Consider the following 17,729-nt stretch of genomic DNA (forward strand, 5'->3'; position numbering starts at 1 on the left):
GATACAGGTAAACAAGGGGGGGAGAAAAAAATAGAAGATTAAAATAAAATAAAAAAATCGGTCTTAGCCTGGGGCCTGGAGAGGGGGTGCAGACTGAGGCCAAGGGGAAAAAAACAACAACTCATAGCCATAGTACACATTCCTCTTACACAGGGCTGTCCAAAGTGCGGCCCGCGGGTCATTTTTTAACGGCCTCACGGCACATTTTAAGAATACAATTAAAATAAAATTAAAAACATCAAAAGTGGTATAATAGAGCAAACAGGTGAAATGTAACAAGAAATTGTTGCAATGATTACTCTTATAACACAAAGCTGCCAAAATAATAATGAATCAAAATCAATGTAATTTTGAATTATTGACTTATTCAAGGCTTCGATTACATCACATTAAATATTCCACTTTGAGATATTTTTGGGGGAAAATGTTGCATATTTTGTGTTTTACCATATAAAAAACTGAGCTGTTTTTTTTTTTTTTAAAGAAGTGCCTAAAATAAACAAACAAAACATAAACAACAATAAAACTTGACAATAAAAATTGACGGATATATCTGAAGTTCATCGAGATTATTGTGCTAAAAGTAAACGGTAAATAAAATGTATAATTTATTTTTTAACACTTTAATAAGTAGGACACCACTTGGATCCCCAAATGTTTTAGTGTGATTTGTTTTTAAGTGTCATTGCTCAAAAAATAATGAATCAAAATCCAAAATTAAGGCTCCAATTATTATATATTCGCAAATATTCCACCCAAAAAAGTTATTGGGTGGAAAATATTGCATATTTTGTGTTTTTTCAATTTTTTTTTTCTAATGTTGATCCAGAGATTTAAAACTTGCATAATAATAAAAATTATAATACTGAATAATGACACATTTTAATATTTTTTTTTGACCAAAACCCTTTGGGGTCCCCGGGATCATAACTGAGTGGCGGCCTAAATGTATATTTTTTATACATATATTGTATTGGTTTTTAAAATAAAAATTATGAAAATGGCCCCCGCTTGCTCTGATTTTTCAGTGTGCGGCCCTCAGTGGAAAAAGTTTGGACACCCCTGGCTTACCATGATAATTATGAATAATTCTGCTAGTAATCACAGTGCTAAAAATACCGTTCAAAATATAAAACATTCTCATGCATTTTATTCATCCATCCGTTTTCTACCAGACTTGTTCAAGAAGTCGCATTAATGGTAAGAAGTATTTGATTTATTATTGGTTAACTTCAGAATAAGAATGTTATTAAAAAGAATAGGAGATTTATTATACTCTAAACATGTTGGTTTTACTTAAAAATGCACACATTTGGTTGTATTCAGTGTTAAAAAATATTATATGGCTCTCACGGAAATACATTTTAAAATATTTGGCTTTCATGGCTCTCTCAGGCCAAAAGGTTCCCGACCCCTGGGTTGGAGTGTCTGCCCTGAGATGGGTAGGTGGTGAGTTCAAACCGCAGCCGAGTCATACCAAAGACTATAAAAATGGGACCAATTACCTCCCTGTTTGGCACTCAGCATCAAGGGTTGGAATTGGGGCTTAAAGGGGAACATTATCACCAGACCTATGTAAGCGTCAATATATACCTTGATGTTGCAGAAAAAAGAGCATATATTTTTTCAACCGATTTCCGAACTCTAAATGGGTGAATTTTGGCGAATTAAACGCCGGTCTATTTATCGCTCTCAGAGCGATGACGTCAGAACGTGACGTCACCTAGGTAATAAAGCCGCTTCTTTTTTCAAACACATTACAAACACTGCGTCTCAGCTGTTATTTTCTGTTTTTTCGACTATTTTCTGGAAACTTGGAGACATCATGCCTCGTCGGTGTGTTGTCGGAGGGTGTAACAACACTAACAGGGAGGGATTCAAGTTGCACCACTGGCCCAAAGATGCGAAAGTGGCAAGAAATTGGACGAAATTTGTTCAAAATACGAGGGTGTGGGGAAAGCCGACGAAATGGTCAGTCGTTTGTTCCGCACACTTTACCGACGAAAGCTATGCTACTACAGAGAAGGCAAGATTGTGTGGATATCCTGCGACGCTCAAAGCAGATGCATTTCCAACGATGAAGTCAAAGAAATCTGCCGCCAGACCCCCATCGAATGTGCTCGAGTGTCTGCACATTTTACCGGCGATGCTAAGGCAGACATGGCACAGAGATGTATGGATAACCTGCAGATGCATTTCCAACGATAAAGTCGACTAAATCACAAAGGTGAGTTTTGTTGATGTTGTTGACTTATGTGCTAATCAGACGTATTTGGTCACGGCATGACTGCCAGCTAATCGATGCTAACATGCTATTTAGGCTAGCTGTATGTACATTTGAAACTATATTTGCATCCAGCGTTTCCCTCCACCCACATTTAAAGCCAAACAAACACTTACCAATCGATGGATTTAAGTTGATCCAGTTTCACAAGATGCGAAACGTCCGATCGTTGGTCTGCACATTTTACCGGCGATGCTAAGGCAAACATGGCCGAATAGTGTCAATAGCTATTCGCTCAATAGCTTCAGTTTCTTCTTTAGTTTTGTTTTCGCTATCTGCCTCCTTACTCCAACCATCCGTTTCAATACATGCGTAATCTGTTGAATCGCTTAAGCCGCTGAACTCCGAGTCTGAATCCGAGCTAATGTCGCTATATCTTGCTGTGCTATCCGTATTGGCATCACTGGATGACGTCACAGGAAAATGAACGTTGGCTTCACAGATAGCCAAAATCAGGCAGTTTAAAGCTTTTTTTAGGGATATTCCGGGATGGGTAAAATTTTTAAAAAAACTTCCAAAAATAAAATAGGCCACTGGAAACTGATTTTTATTGGTTCTAACCCTTCTGAAATTGTGATAATGTTCCCCTTTAAATCACCAAAAATGATTCCCTGGTGCGGCACCGCTGCTGCCCACTGCTCCCTTCACCTCCCGGGGGGGAACAAGGGTGATGGGTCAAATGCAGAGGACAAATTTCAACAATCCTAGTGTGGGTGTGACAATCATTGGTACTTTAACTTAACTAATCTCGCTGTCCCGCTGTTGCTTTTATGCACGGATTGACAAGACAAACTAAAGATGAGTGATGCAGAGAGTGAAAAAATTGTGGAAAAAAAACAGGAAAAGTCACCTCAACGTAAGGCTTGGCGATATGGCCTTTTTGTAATATCGCAAAATTTTTAGGCCATATCGCGATACATATCTCGTTATTTTGCCTTAGCCTTGAATGAACACTTGATGCATATAATCACAGCAGTATGATGATTCTATGTGTCTACATTAAAACATTCTTCTTCATACTGCATTAATATATGCTACTTTTAAACTTTCATGCAAAGAAGAAAATCACAACAAAAAAAATTACTGTTTATTGTTGATCTGGAAATGTTTGCCTCGGCACTTTGATGGTGTGGGCGTGTGGCACTGAACGGAAAAATTGACATGCAGAGTAGGCACTCCTCATTCTCTAGCAGGTGACTTTTCAAATAATGCTACATATTAGCAGTAGTTATACTAATATAGCAACGCTTGGGCCCCACAAATGACAAATTACAGTTGTCTCTTCGACATATTCCCACTTGAAGCCAAACCACTGCCAGACGATGGTCCCCCTGCTGTTTTTCTTGGGAATTAATGCTTCCTTCATTTGTTACCAGATTCGCACCTTCTTTCTCTCGTCTTACCAATCGCACGGCTGCGCAAGCATCACAGCTGACGTTACCCATGCTGCGACCTCTCTGCTCTGTAAGGGCGTATACGTATGTGACGTATAACGTGACAGTAGGTGACGTATGTAAGAAGGTGCGCTTGCTCTCTGTGAGAAGGAGAGACAAGAAAGAGCCTGTAGTGTAACGCCCGCAGCTAAAAGCAACTGCGTGAGAACGTATACTCGAATATAACAATATAGTCATTTTCTATATCACGCACTGACAAACTCGCAATATATCGAGTATATCGATACATCGGCCATCCCTACCTCGACGGTATGGCAGTTTAACAAGTTTTTTTTCCAAACCCGCCATAGTCCTTCGCCACGCTCATATATCAGTGTTTCCCACAGGTCAGTCATCTATTTGTGGTGGTGTGGTCGGGCGGCGAACGAGTTTCCACACGGACATATTAAGTAGCGTACCGCACGTTGTGTAAACAATGCACACCGAGGTACAACACACGGCATGCTAGCAGCGCCCGGGCTACGATAGACTGACCACACCTCCTTTTTTCACCGGATATGTCATCTTTTGCAGGCTGTCCGGGTGGAGTTTCTTAAATGCCTTAAATGTCCGGCATTTTAAGTCAGGGTTGTGTGTATTTTCAATGTACGTTCAGGGATAAGAAGGGGTTAAAAACAAAACAAATGATGCACGCAGCAGCATTCGTGAGGGAGGGGCAGAGAGAGAGAGAGCGAGAGAGTTATGATAAATGCGCATGTGTCGCCTGGCTCTGTTTTCACCCATAGATTTATCAGATTTTATTTTTTATTATCTGTAGCGGGGGTGTCAAAAGTGTGCCCCGGAGGCCATTTGCGGCCCGCAGCTAATGTTTTAAAGGCCCACGGCACATTCTAAAAATACTATTAAAATAAACAAAAGTGAAATAAAAAAGCTTAAAGGCTAAATGTAATTTAGACAAAGTTGCAATTTTGACTAATAAAACAAAGGTGTTTTTTTTTCTTTCAAACTGTCATTGCTCAAAACAAAATCCATCCATCCATCCATCCATCATCTTCCGCTTATCCGAGGTCGGGTCGCGGGGGCAACAGCCTAAGCAGGGAAACCCAGACTTCCCTCTCCCCAGCCACTTCGTCTAGCTCTTCCCGGGGGATCCCAAGGCGTTCCCAGGCCAGCCGGGAGACATAGTCTTCCCAACGTGTCCTGGGTCTTCCCCGTGGCCTTACACCGGTTGGACGTGCCCTAAACACCTCCCTAGGGAGGCGTTCGGGTGGCATCCTGACCAGATGCCCGAACCACCTCATCTGGCTCCTCTCGATGTGAAGGAGCAGCGGCTTTACTTTGAGTCCCTCCCGGATGGCAGATGGCAAAACAAAATATTGAATCAAAATCAATGAATTATTGACCTATCCAAGGTTCTGATTACTTCACATCAAATATTCCACTAAGAAAAATATTTTTGAGGGACGGCGTGGCGCAGTGGGAGAGTGGCCGTGCGCAACCCGAGGGTCACTGGTTCAAATCCCACCTAGTACCAACCTCGTCACGTCCGTTGTGTCCTGAGCAAGACACTTCACCCTTGCTCCTGATGGGTGCTGGTTGGCGCCTTGCATGGCAGCTCCCTCCATCAGTGTGTGAATGTGTGTGTGAATGGGTAAATGCGGAAGTAGTGTCAAAGCGCTTTGAGTACCTTGAAGGTAGAAAAGCGCTATACAAGTACAACCCATTTATTTGTGGGAAGATTTACCAAATTTGGTAAATAACAAAAAAAATTATATTTTGTTGTTTTCTTACTGTACTGAAAATGAACCGAACCGTGACCTCTGAACCGAGGTACGTACCGAACCCAAATTTTTGTGTACCGCTACGCCCTTAGCGTTTTGCGATTTTATCTGTGAAAAGCGCTTTATAAATGAAATTTATTTACTTTATATCATGTTATTATTTCCTGCTTCATCTACGAAAGACACAAACAATTTGACTGGACCGCTGAGTGCGTTTGAGCGTTGAACAGACACAAAAATTCGATTGGCAAAAATAACGCTGAATGTCCAAAATGTGCGGCAAAGATGAGAGCATTGAAGAAAGTTGCGAGGCCGTGCATAATTCGCAGGGATTAGTTCAATTTGTGGGAAATTTTACTCTTGCAATATTGCAAATTCCTGGAGGGACTACTTTTTGCTGCTTTTACTGTATACAGTTATATATATAACTTATATACAGTTGTATTTGTTGACAAATGTAGAGGTCGGAATGAATAAAAATGTCTATTAATGTCATCCAGCAAAAATATTTAGCATGGAGCGTTTGTATCACCTCACAGCTCTGCCAACGGTTGGGAATGTTAGGGCGAAGCTTCTGCTCACAAACCACCTTCCTCATTTCTTCCACTGATGGATCAGACTGAACCAGGTCATAGTATGGCAGCTGGTAGTCCTCATGAATCCCTGGTTTGGACAAAAGAATGTGGATGTTAGGTATTAATACAGTAGGACTATGGGTTTTATGCTATCAATTTGTCAACCTCAGCACCTTGCATGACAGTGTGTGATTTGATCCTCACCTCCCATGGAGCAACGACTGGCAATCTCCCAGAAGACCAATCCCATGGCATAAATATCCGCCCGCTTGAAAGATTCAAAGTGTTTCATGTTTATGGAGTCGTCCAGTACTTCTGGGGCCATGTACCTGGAAATAACAGTAATTGTCCAATATGATAATTGTAGCAATCATCAGTTATTTGTGTGAGTGCTGTTATTATGAAGAACATTTCTACATACACGATTCAACCAAAAGCAAAACCTATTTAAATAAATGACAATAATAATAATAAACTATTAACGAGTACCACATAAATAACAATAATGATAATCACCATACAAACTTAAAGGAAAAAAAAAGAAAACATTTGAAAATATATATAAACTGTATTAGAAAATATTCAGTAATAAACGTGTCCGTATCTTTCAAATTACTTAATGAATTATTGTGGCCATTAGGTGCTTGCCCATCAAGGGTTGGAACTGGGGGTTAAATCACCAAAAATGATTCCCGGGCGCAGCCATCGCTGTTGCTCACTGCTCCCCTCATCTCCCAGGGGGAGATCAAGGGTGATGGGTCAAATGCAGGGAATAATTTCGCCACCCCTCATGTGTGTGTGACAATCATTGGTACTTTAACTTTAGCAAAAAAAAAATTATTCCACTTTAACCTAAAGACAGCATAAGTCCATTCCAGACAGTTATTAATAGTGTTCTTCAACCTTTTTTGAGCCAAGGCACATTTTTTTCATTGAAAAAATCCAGGGGGACACTATCCCATCCTCATTGCCATGTTGTGTGCCAAACTTGTCACTTATTAGCAATCTAAGCTTAGTAATACATCAAAAGAAAGCTTATTGTCTTTTTCTGCCTTTTATTCCTGCTCTTACTTTTTCCACTTCCAGGTGTCCAACACACAACACGTCATCATATCCTGTGTCCCCCGCCCTTAAGTTCTCCATACAATGGTTCCGGTATTATCCTGTGACCCGTGTAACCAATACATGACGGACACCACCAGCAGAAAATGTTCAAAAACGAAACTCAATAGCCTACATTGACAATATAAAGTCGTTCTCATCAAATACCTGACGCAATTGTTTTATATGACTCCAAACCATAACCGTCATTCATTTCTCTTGTCTCAAAGTAGGCTTACAAAGCAATGGGCTACCTGCTGCCACCTACTGGTACGGAAGAGTATTACATGTTTACTCCGCTGATGTCCAGACAGCACAGACACTCTACAACGGCACATTGTTTGCAGATTAGAATTGTTGGTTTGGAAAAAATAGTTTTCTGACTAAGTAGGTGAAATTGCATAATTTCCCATGGCACACCAAACAATATCTCACGGTACACCAGTGTGTCGCGGCACAGTAGTTGAAAAACACTAATAATAAATAACTTAGAGTTTATCATACCTATCTTTTTCTAACATTCCCAACTACAAAAATATACAGGAATGTTTGATTCCAGCTGATATCGGATCTAAATCGGAAGTAAAAAGTTGAATCCGGATACCCCTAGTTTTTTGTTAATGTATGTATACTTGTGACTGGGCATTAATAGGAAATATCTCAAACACAAATTGTGCACCAAATTGTATTCATTAATCTAATCATCACTCCACCCTGGAAAAGAAACAGTTCAAACGAATCATTAAAGAATATGACATTCATGCTCATGATGAGGGTATGCACAATTCTGGGCCCAACAGTATCTACAATAGTGTACCAAAATTACGCCGATACTTTTTTTAAATAAAGTGGACCACAAAAAATTGCATTATTGGCTTTAACAAAATAATCTTACGGTACATTAAACATATTTTTCTTATTGCAAGTTTGTCCTTAAATAAAATAGTGAACATGCAAGACAACTTGTCGTTTATTAGTAAGTAAACAAAGGCTCCTAATTTAGCTGCTGACGTATGCAGTAACATATTGAGTCATTTTCCATTCTATTATTTTGTCAAAATTATTAAGGACAAGTGGTAGAAAATGAGAGGGAAGCACGGTGCCACAGGGGTTAGAGCATGTGCCTAACAATACGAAGGTCCTGAGTATTCCTCGGTTCAATCCGGGCTCGGGATCTTTCTGTATGGAGTTTGCATGTTTTTGCCCGTACTACGGCTTCCTCCCACTTCCAAAGACATGCACCTGGGGATAGGTTGATTGGCAACACTAAATTGGCCCTAGTGTGTGAATGTGAGTGTGAAGTGAAGTGAAGTATATTTACATAGCGCTTTTTCTCTAGTGACTCAAAGCACTTTTACAGTATATAGTGAAACCCAATATCTAATTTTTACATTTAAACCAGTGTGGGTGGCACTGGGAGCAGGTGGGTAAAGTGTCTTGCCCAAGGACACAACGGCAGTGACTAGGATGGCGGAAGCGGGGATCGAACCTGCAACCTTCAAGTTGTTGGCACAGCCACTCTACCAACCGAGCTATACCGCCCCATCATGAATGTTGTCCGTCTCTGTTGGCCCTGTGATGAAGTGGCCACTTGTCCAGGGTGTATCCCGCCTTCCGCCCGAATGCAGCTGAGATAGGCACCAGCACCCTCGCGACCCCAAAAGGGACAAGCGGTCGAAAATGGATGGAGGGATGGGTAGAAAATGAATTATTGATATACTTGTTCATTTACTGTTAATGTCTGCTTACATTCTCTTAACATGTTCTATCTATCCATCCATCCATTTTCTACTGCTTGTCCCTTTTGGGGTTGCTGAAGCCAATCTAAGCTGCATTCGGGCGGTGCACTTCTGTTAAAATGTAATAATCATTTATTCTTCTGTTGTTTGGATGTTCTGCGATGAGGAGGCGACTTGTCCAGGGTGTACGCCGCCTTGCCCTTGATTATAGCTGAGATAGGCACCAGCGCCCCCCGCGACCCCAAAGGGAATAAGCGGTAGAAAATGGATGGATGTTTGGATGCTTTACATTAGTTTTGGATGACACCACAAATTTAGGTAACAATCCGATACCAAGTCGTTACATGTTCATAAATTGGTCATATTCAAAGCCCTCATGTGTCCAGGGACATAATTCCTGAGTTTATAAACATAATTTACATGAAAAAAAAACCCCAAAGAAGATGTTGTGATGCCAAAAAGTAGACAATCATACTAGTATGGACTACATACGCTCCTGTACTTGGTATCATTACAGCGGCTGTTAGGTGTAGATCCACCAATGGCGTTTGTTTACATTTTGACATGAAACAGGTTTAACTATTCCTTGTCCTGCAGGGATGATACTTGTAAGAAACGTACTTTATTTGTCCCCATGGAGGCGAGGATTAGTGATTTAGAAGAAGCTAAAACACTGCCGACTGCGAATGGACGTTTGCCGCTAGCTAGCTAGCCAGCCATGTTTTAAAGCACCTCTTCCTGAGGGCGTTTCAATGTTATAACTCCACCTTCATCGCTAGTTTTCAAGCCAAAATGCATCCCTTCTCCTTTTTCTGTCTACACACTGTGTCTGCTTGTATGTACTCTGATTGTGCGTGTGTGTGGCCCCCGCCTACAGGGTGTTGTGATGCGTCTTGTGCAGTAGTTAGAGCGACGGTTGCATGGTTACTTCCCACCTGCTTGCTAACCTCTCGCTTACAAACACTGCCACTGTCTCGCCCTTGTGGTGAACGGAGAAGCAGCATTGTGCGTCGGTCTTCTCCTGCCGGTACACAGTCTCTCCTTCACCAAGACTCCTGCCAGGCCTCCACGTGGCCACACACGGTACCGAGGGCCCCATGGCCAAAGGCAAACATGGCAGGGGGTCTCGGAGCTGCAGTGCTCCTCAGAGCCGTGATGCGCAGGCCCACTTTGTGGACACGCCCTGGCATCACCCAACCACTACCCCGCTGCCTTGTGGGTTAGTCTGGGAAGACAAAAGGCTAGGGGAGCACACCCTGACAGGAAAACAAGTGCTGGTAGGCGCACCATAGGCGATCCTCTGACAGACTGGAGCTCCGGCATCCTCCTGCATCTGTGAGGAGGTGCCGGTCGTCCTGGGTTTCCCTTGACACCGGATACAGCTATGCACAGCCAAGAAGTGACGGAGTCTGCGCGTCTCCCTCGTTGAAAAAGACCTCAACGGCGGAGTAAGCGGATGATGGTTGCATAGAACAGTGGTACTCAACCTCTTTTCAGTGATGTACCCCGTGAACATATTTTTAGTTCAAGTACCCCCTAATCAGAGCAAAGCATTTTTGGTTGAAAAAAAGAGATAAAGAAGTAAAATACAGTACTATGTCATCAGTCTCTGATTTATTAAATTGTAAAACAGTGCAAAATATTGCTAATTTGTAGTGGTCTTTCTCGAACTATTCGGAAAAAAATATATAAAAATGACTAAAAGACTTCTACACATAGAAGTAATCATCAACTTAAAGTGCTCTCTTTGGGGATTGTAATAGAGATCCATCTGGATTCATGGACTTAATTCTAAACATTTCTTCCCCAAAAAATAAATCTTTAACATCAATATTTACGGAACATGTCCACAAAAAAATCTAGCTGTCAACACTGAATATTGCATTGTTGCATTTCTTTTCACAGTTTATGAACTTAAATTCATATTTTGTTGAAGTATTATTCAATAAATATATTTATAAAGGGTTTTTGAATTGTTGCTATTTTTAGAATATTTGGCAAAAATCTCACGTACCCCTTGGCATACCTTAAAGTACCCCCAGGGGTACGCGTACCCCCATTTGAGAACCACTGGCATAGAAGCTCCACAACGGTCACAAAGGCGGAAGAAGGCTGCAGCAAACATGGAACCCCAATTGTCTTGGTCTCCATGCCATTGGACCCTGGCCTTCTCTTTGCCAAGGACCATGTGAGGGGCTGTCTGAGCACCAGTCTCCCCACTTTAAAAGACTTCACGCACAGGCATTCTCCTGAAGGCAATCCCATCAACAGGAGGACAATCATACACGTTTCGGGTGCGCTACCGAAAATGTTCCTCTGCTCATAAACCAGCAATGGCACAATGTGACGACGACGGGTACTTTTCAGAGGCGTTATAGTACAGAATATGATTAATTAGTATCGCAGTACTATACTAATGCCGGTATACTGTACAACCCTAATCTACAATGGTGTCAAACAAGGTCTTATTTGTCTCAGTCTGATACCTGCAGGTGAAGATTAGGTGAGTAAAGTATCCAATGAAGAATTACTCCGTTTTCATAGTGTTCTTCACGGCATCAAAGTTCAGTGCAAACGTGTTACCTTGTTAATATTAATAATCCTTTGAGGTTCTTCACTACCTGTTTAACAAGAGGCGCACTAATGACCAAAATCATTACTTCCTACTGTTGGCAATGCATTTATCTGCATTAGTTCTTGCACACATTAGTTAGGACTAATCCAGAGAGGCAGAGCTAATTATAGCTTGTGAATTAGTTTGAGTAGTCTGGAGTCATTAGCTTAATGTCTGGAGAGCCAAAAAGACTTCATTGGCCGATGTTGTCTGGTTAGAGTCCCTACTGACACCCGAGGTCCACCAACTGTATCGATGAACTGACAAAAGTACCAGGTGACTTATATGCTGGAATGCAAATGTTCTGCTAGTTTTTACACTTCCACCCGTGCAGTATAAATCTCATAGCCACTTCCATAGTACAACAATCTAATTTCTTACCTTTTTGTTCCCACTCTGTGATTTGGAGCAATGTCAATGGTGTCAGTAGCTGAGTCGTGCCGGACAGCTAGACCCAAGTCTGCAATGCAGCAGGTCCCATTCTTCTTTACCAGAATGTTCTTTGACTTCAGATCTCTGTGGGCAATTGCTGGTTTACCTGGGGAGAGGGATAAGGACGATAAATACCCTTCGCTCACTGAACACTTCTCATTGCAAATCAGAGCCAAACATTTATAATCTTATATAAAATTTACAGTGGTACTTCAGTTTTTGTACGCCCCGCTTTTTGATCAAGTTTTCATCAGACTCTTTCTGATCTCGTTATTGCATGGCCAAACATCACGCCTAACAAACTGGTCCGTTTGTTTGCTTAGCATTCCGCTAAGTCCAGTGTCCAAACAAAAAAGGGGTTTACAATAACGGTAGTTGGAGAACTTCAAATAGTAGAGTCGTCACGATAACAGATTTTCAGTAGTCAATATCCATGAATTTCCACCAGTCTCGATACTTATTCGATACAAAAAAAAAATACCGAAGCCTAAAATCACTACTTTATTGAAGTGTTTTAAAATGTCAAGTACAAAATCTAGCTGTCAACACTGAATATTGCCTTGTTGCATTTCTTTTTCACAGTTTATGAACTTACATTCATATTTTGTTGAAGTATTATTCAATATAAAGGATTTTTGAATTGTTGATATTTTTAGAATATAAAAAAAAAATCTCCCATACCCCTTGGCATACCTTCAAGTACCCCCAGGGGTACGCGTACCCCCATTTGAGAACCAATGCACTAGATCAATTGTTTAAGACAGCAGGTGTTCTTCTGCACTGACGCACTGACAATTTACGCATTTTGCCAAGTAAAAATTGTTATACAATATTCGACGATACCGAAAAAAGCAGATGTCAATGTATTTTTTGCGTCTTGGTATCGAAATATTGATACTTTTAGAAAAACTTATTTAATTGTATCTAATAATAAACATTTAAATGAAAGAATTTGGAGTACTAACTTAACTTCCCAAGGCACAATACAATAGAAATTACATTCTGATACAAAAAAAAAATGTACCTATTGATTTGATTACTCAATACTTTGTCACACAAGTCAAATTGTATTTTACAAGAACTTCAAACTACTGTTCTCTGTAAAACTAATGTGTATTATACTTCTGACAACCTTTCCAAGCAAACTATTCTTGTGCAATGTTTAATATTCTAACCCAGTCGGGGATGTAGCTCTTAAGTGAATTGCTAAGCCTTGCCGAGCATTGTGCGGTCTGACCTTGTGTGAACAGAACTTGCTATGACACCACTATGGCGGTCATGGCAAATGACAAGACGAGTGGAGAATGATGAAGACTGAAGGTGTAACCGTACACGTAATAGAGATTGGATTATTTTGGTTTGGAACTTTCAGTTTGGGGCAAAGGGAAAGCCATTTCCAACACGATACACATTAAAAGTGACGGACAGCAAAAACATATGGAAGTCTTTAGGGGACATTTTGTGTAGATTGTCCTAACACCCCTCATTCCTACATACTACAGCTGACTTGGTCACACACTAAAGCATATCATAGTGAGTACAATTACATTATCTTTTAAAATCAACACACTCTTCCATAAACCCCAGAAAACATCATAAACGTGAGTCTTAAAACATGTCTACTACTGCACAAAATGAAACCAACACCCACAGATCAATACAGTGAACTTCAATCTACAAACTTGATTGGTTAATCAACGTGGTTTGCCCACCGAAACGCTTGTATAGTGAAGCAGAGTTCTCCATAGTAATTGTAAACATGAATAATTGGTTCTAGCCTCGATAAAAGTCCCTATTTTAGTTTTAAAAAAACGGCATATTTTGCACTCACTCACTCACTCACTCACTCACTCACTCACTCACTCACTCACTCACTCACTCACTCAATCTACAGGCCAAAAGCTGCCAAAAGCTTGGACAAACCTCATTTCAATGTGTTTTCTTTATCTTCAAGACTATTTACATTGTAGATTGTCACTGAAGGTATCAAAACTATGACACCTGTGAAGTAAAAACCCTTTCAGATGACTACATCTTGAAGCTCATCGAGAGAATGCCAAGAGTGTGCAAAACAGAAATCAGAGCAAAGGGTGGCTATTTTGAAGAAACTACGATATAAAACAATGTTTTCAGTTATTTTACCTTTTTTTGTTAAGAACATAACTCCACATGTGTTCATTCATAGTTTTGTTGCCTTCAGTGACAATTTACAATGTAAATAGTAGGGCTTTATCAACTGATTGCAATATGTAAATTTGTTTTAACTATTAAACGAACCAAAAAAATTACTTATTTTATCTTTGTGAAAACACTGGACACGGTGTGTTGTCAAACTTATGAGATGCGATGCAAGTGTAAGCCACTGTGACACTATTGTTCTTTTTGTTATTTTCAGAAATGTCTAATGATAATGTCAATGAGGGATTTTTAATCACTGCAATGCTGAAATTATAATTAATATTGATACTGTTGTTGATAATATTCATTATTGTTTCACTACTTTTGGTTTGTTTTGTGTCTTGCTTGTGTCTTCTCAATTGCTCTGTTTATTGCAGTTCCGATTGTTGCTGGGTCAGGTTGGTTTTGGAATTGGATTGCATTGTTATGGTATTGCTGTGTAGTGGTTTGTTAGATTGATAAAAAAAAAAAATTCGATTCGTATTCAAATCGATTTTTTCCCCACACCCCTAGTAAATATTCATGAAAATAAAGAAAACCCATTGAATCGGGGCTTCCTGGCTTGATCCCCACCTTCTACCAACCTGGTTACGTCCGTTGTGTCCTTGAGCAAGACACTTGATCCTGATGGGTCGTGGTTAGGGTTTTGCATGGATAAACCATGGGTCCCCAAACTTTTTCGCTCGGGGTCCGCATTGGGTTACAACAATTTGGTCGGGGCCGGGCTATATATATATATATGTTTATATATATATATATATATATATATATATATATATATGTTTATATATATATATATATATATATATATATGTTTATATATATATATATATATGTTTATATATATATATATATATATATATATATATATGTTTATATATATGTTTATATATATATATATATATATGTTTATATATATATATATATATATATGTTTATATATATATATATGTTTATATATATATATGTTTATATATATATATATATAAATATATATATATATATATATATATATATATATATATATGTTTATATATATATATATATATATATATATATATATATATATATATATATATATATATATAAACATGCAGCACCATGTTGCTACAATAAAAAACAAACAAAGGAAAATATAAAAATTTGTACTGTTTTTATAGTATATATATATATATATATATATATATATATATATATATATATATATATATATATATATATGTATATATATACATATACATATATATATGTATATATATATACATATATATGTATATATATATATATATATACATATAAATATATATATATATTCCTCGCTCACTAATTGACTGAAAGAGTGCGCACTTGCCGCTGATGATGTCATGTTATTGATGGGAAAATGCATTTTACAATGAAATTAATTTACTGAGCGGCTAGGAGACACAACAGGTAACAACACTAAAATGGATCAGAAAGGACAGATTTAAAAAATTAAAATGAAAAATAAAATAAAATAATAATTTTTTTTTTTTTTTTAACTTGGGACTTCCCGCGGGCCGGATTTTGGACGTTGGCCGTAGTATGGGGACCCCTGGTCTCCGCACTTTGAGTACCTTGAAGGTAGAATAGCGCTATACAAGTATAACCCATTTACCATTCAATTAGAAGGTGTCCAAACGTTTGTACTGCATATATGTATATATACACACATATGTATGTATGCATGCATGCATGTGCAAATAGGCATGCAGGGTCACTTACCTTGTGTGCCCACAATCTCCATGTGGAGGTGTGCCAAGCCACTGGCTGTAGACAGAGATAGTTTAATCATGCCTTCAACGGTGACAGTGTAGCGGTTCAGGTAGTCAAACAAGGAGCCGTGCTCATGGTAGTCTGACACCAGCCACAGCTGAGTCCATGTGCCATTATCTAAGAGGACAAACAGCAAGATATTTAGTTTATTAAATTCAGTTCAGTTTATCAATTTAAATACTGTAGCACATTTCAAAACAACCGCAGTTTGCCAAAGTGCTGTACAGACATAAGAAACAATTAAAAAAATAGTGCACACAATGTAATAAATACATTTGAAAAATGTATCAAACAAGAAATAAAACAACCAAGATAACCTGCCTAACTGGATTGGAAAGCCAGGGAGAAAAATATGTTTTTAACCGAGATTTACCGTATTTTTTGGAGTGTAAGTCGCATTTTTGGGGGAAATGTATTTGATAAAACCCAACACCAAAAATAGACATTTGAAAGGAAATTTAAAATAAATAAAGAATAGTGAACAACAGGCTGAATAAGTGTACGTTATATGACGCATAAATAACCAACTGAGAAGGTGCCTGGTATGTTAACGTAACATATTATAGTATGAGTCATTCAAATAACTATAACATATAGAACATGCTATACGTTTACCAAACAATCTGTCACTCCTAATCGCTAAATCCCATGAAACCTTATACGTCTAGTCTCTTACGTGAATGAGCTAAATAATATTATTTGATACTTTACGGTAATGTGTTCATTTCACACAGAAGTCGCTCCTGAGTATAAATCGCACCCCAGGTCAAACTATGAAAAAAAACTGCGATTTATAGTCCGAAAAATTCGGTAAATTGGCTCAGAGATTAGGAGCATTGAATAGATAGTGGAAGGCTGTTCCGCAGTCTAGGCCCTGCCGCTGAAAAGGCTCCAGCTCCTCTACTTTGAGGTATAGCCAGGAGAAGCAGGTCTGAAGACCCCAAGGTCCTGTTGGGAGAATAAGGCTCAATAAAATAGGGCGGGGCAATTTGGCGCAACCCTTTAAAATCAATGAGTACAACTTTAAAATGAAGTCTGAAAGTAACTGGGCGCCAATGAAGGGAGGCCAGTACGGGGGTAATGTGCTGACATGGTTTAGTTGTGGTTAAATAATGAGCAGCAGAATTCTGCAAGTGCTGCAGTCGCTGAAGAGAGCCCTGATCCAGGTCTACACATAAACAAGTACAGTAATCTAGGCCTGATGTCATAAATGCATGGATAGCTCAGTCAAAGTCAGTCTGTGAAATATGTTTTATTTTCAACCCAATACTATAATATTTAACAGCATAACAACAAAACATTGGCGACACATAATGATTACAATAATCCATAATGTTAAGCTCATGGCGCAGAAAAAGTTAAACAATGTGGACATGCCTCTGAGACTTTATAATTCATAAGTCCTTTGCTCTACAATTATTTGATGCTTGTTTATGTTGATAAATGTAGTGTTTTAGACCGCAATATTGTTCAATTCAGGACATTTCGTACCTATGTCTAGCTTGTGTGCTATCGTGTGCTTAGCTGTTGTGTAGCTGCAAGGTCCTAGTACTATCGCCTACCATGTTTACTTTTAGTAAATGAATTGACTAAAATACAAGAAAAGACCAACCTTGTGTTCCTTTTGGAGATTTAGGTGGTTAATGGCTATCCGGCTATGCACAAGTGGACTGCTTATATCGGGCATTTTAAATGCAAAATGTGTTTTATTAACCGATATCAATATTGAATAAGGACACCCCGAGCATTATGAGAGGCACTTGACTTCTCGGACATTTTGGGATGTGCTTTGACTTTGAGGATGGATGCATCCCAAAGGGATTGAGGCCATACACTA

General features: G+C 39.1%; 1 protein-coding gene across 1 annotated transcript in view; it reads right to left on the reverse strand.

Moving 5' to 3' along the window:
• Positions 1–17,729, reverse strand: part of tgfbr1b (transforming growth factor, beta receptor 1 b) — a 126,666-nt gene that overhangs the window by 17,283 nt on the left and 91,654 nt on the right. Inside the window, exons 5-8 of the mRNA XM_061922185.1 lie at positions 15,842–16,009; positions 11,870–12,026; positions 6,239–6,363; positions 5,992–6,122 (exon numbers count right to left, since the gene is read on the reverse strand). Coding sequence (XP_061778169.1) covers positions 5,992–6,122; positions 6,239–6,363; positions 11,870–12,026; positions 15,842–16,009 — 581 coding nt within the window. The remainder of the gene's footprint in view (positions 1–5,991; positions 6,123–6,238; positions 6,364–11,869; positions 12,027–15,841; positions 16,010–17,729) is intronic.

The sequence above is a fragment of the Nerophis ophidion genome, linkage group LG15, assembly GCF_033978795.1.
Source record: "Nerophis ophidion isolate RoL-2023_Sa linkage group LG15, RoL_Noph_v1.0, whole genome shotgun sequence".
Taxonomy (NCBI): Eukaryota; Metazoa; Chordata; class Actinopteri; order Syngnathiformes; family Syngnathidae; genus Nerophis; species Nerophis ophidion.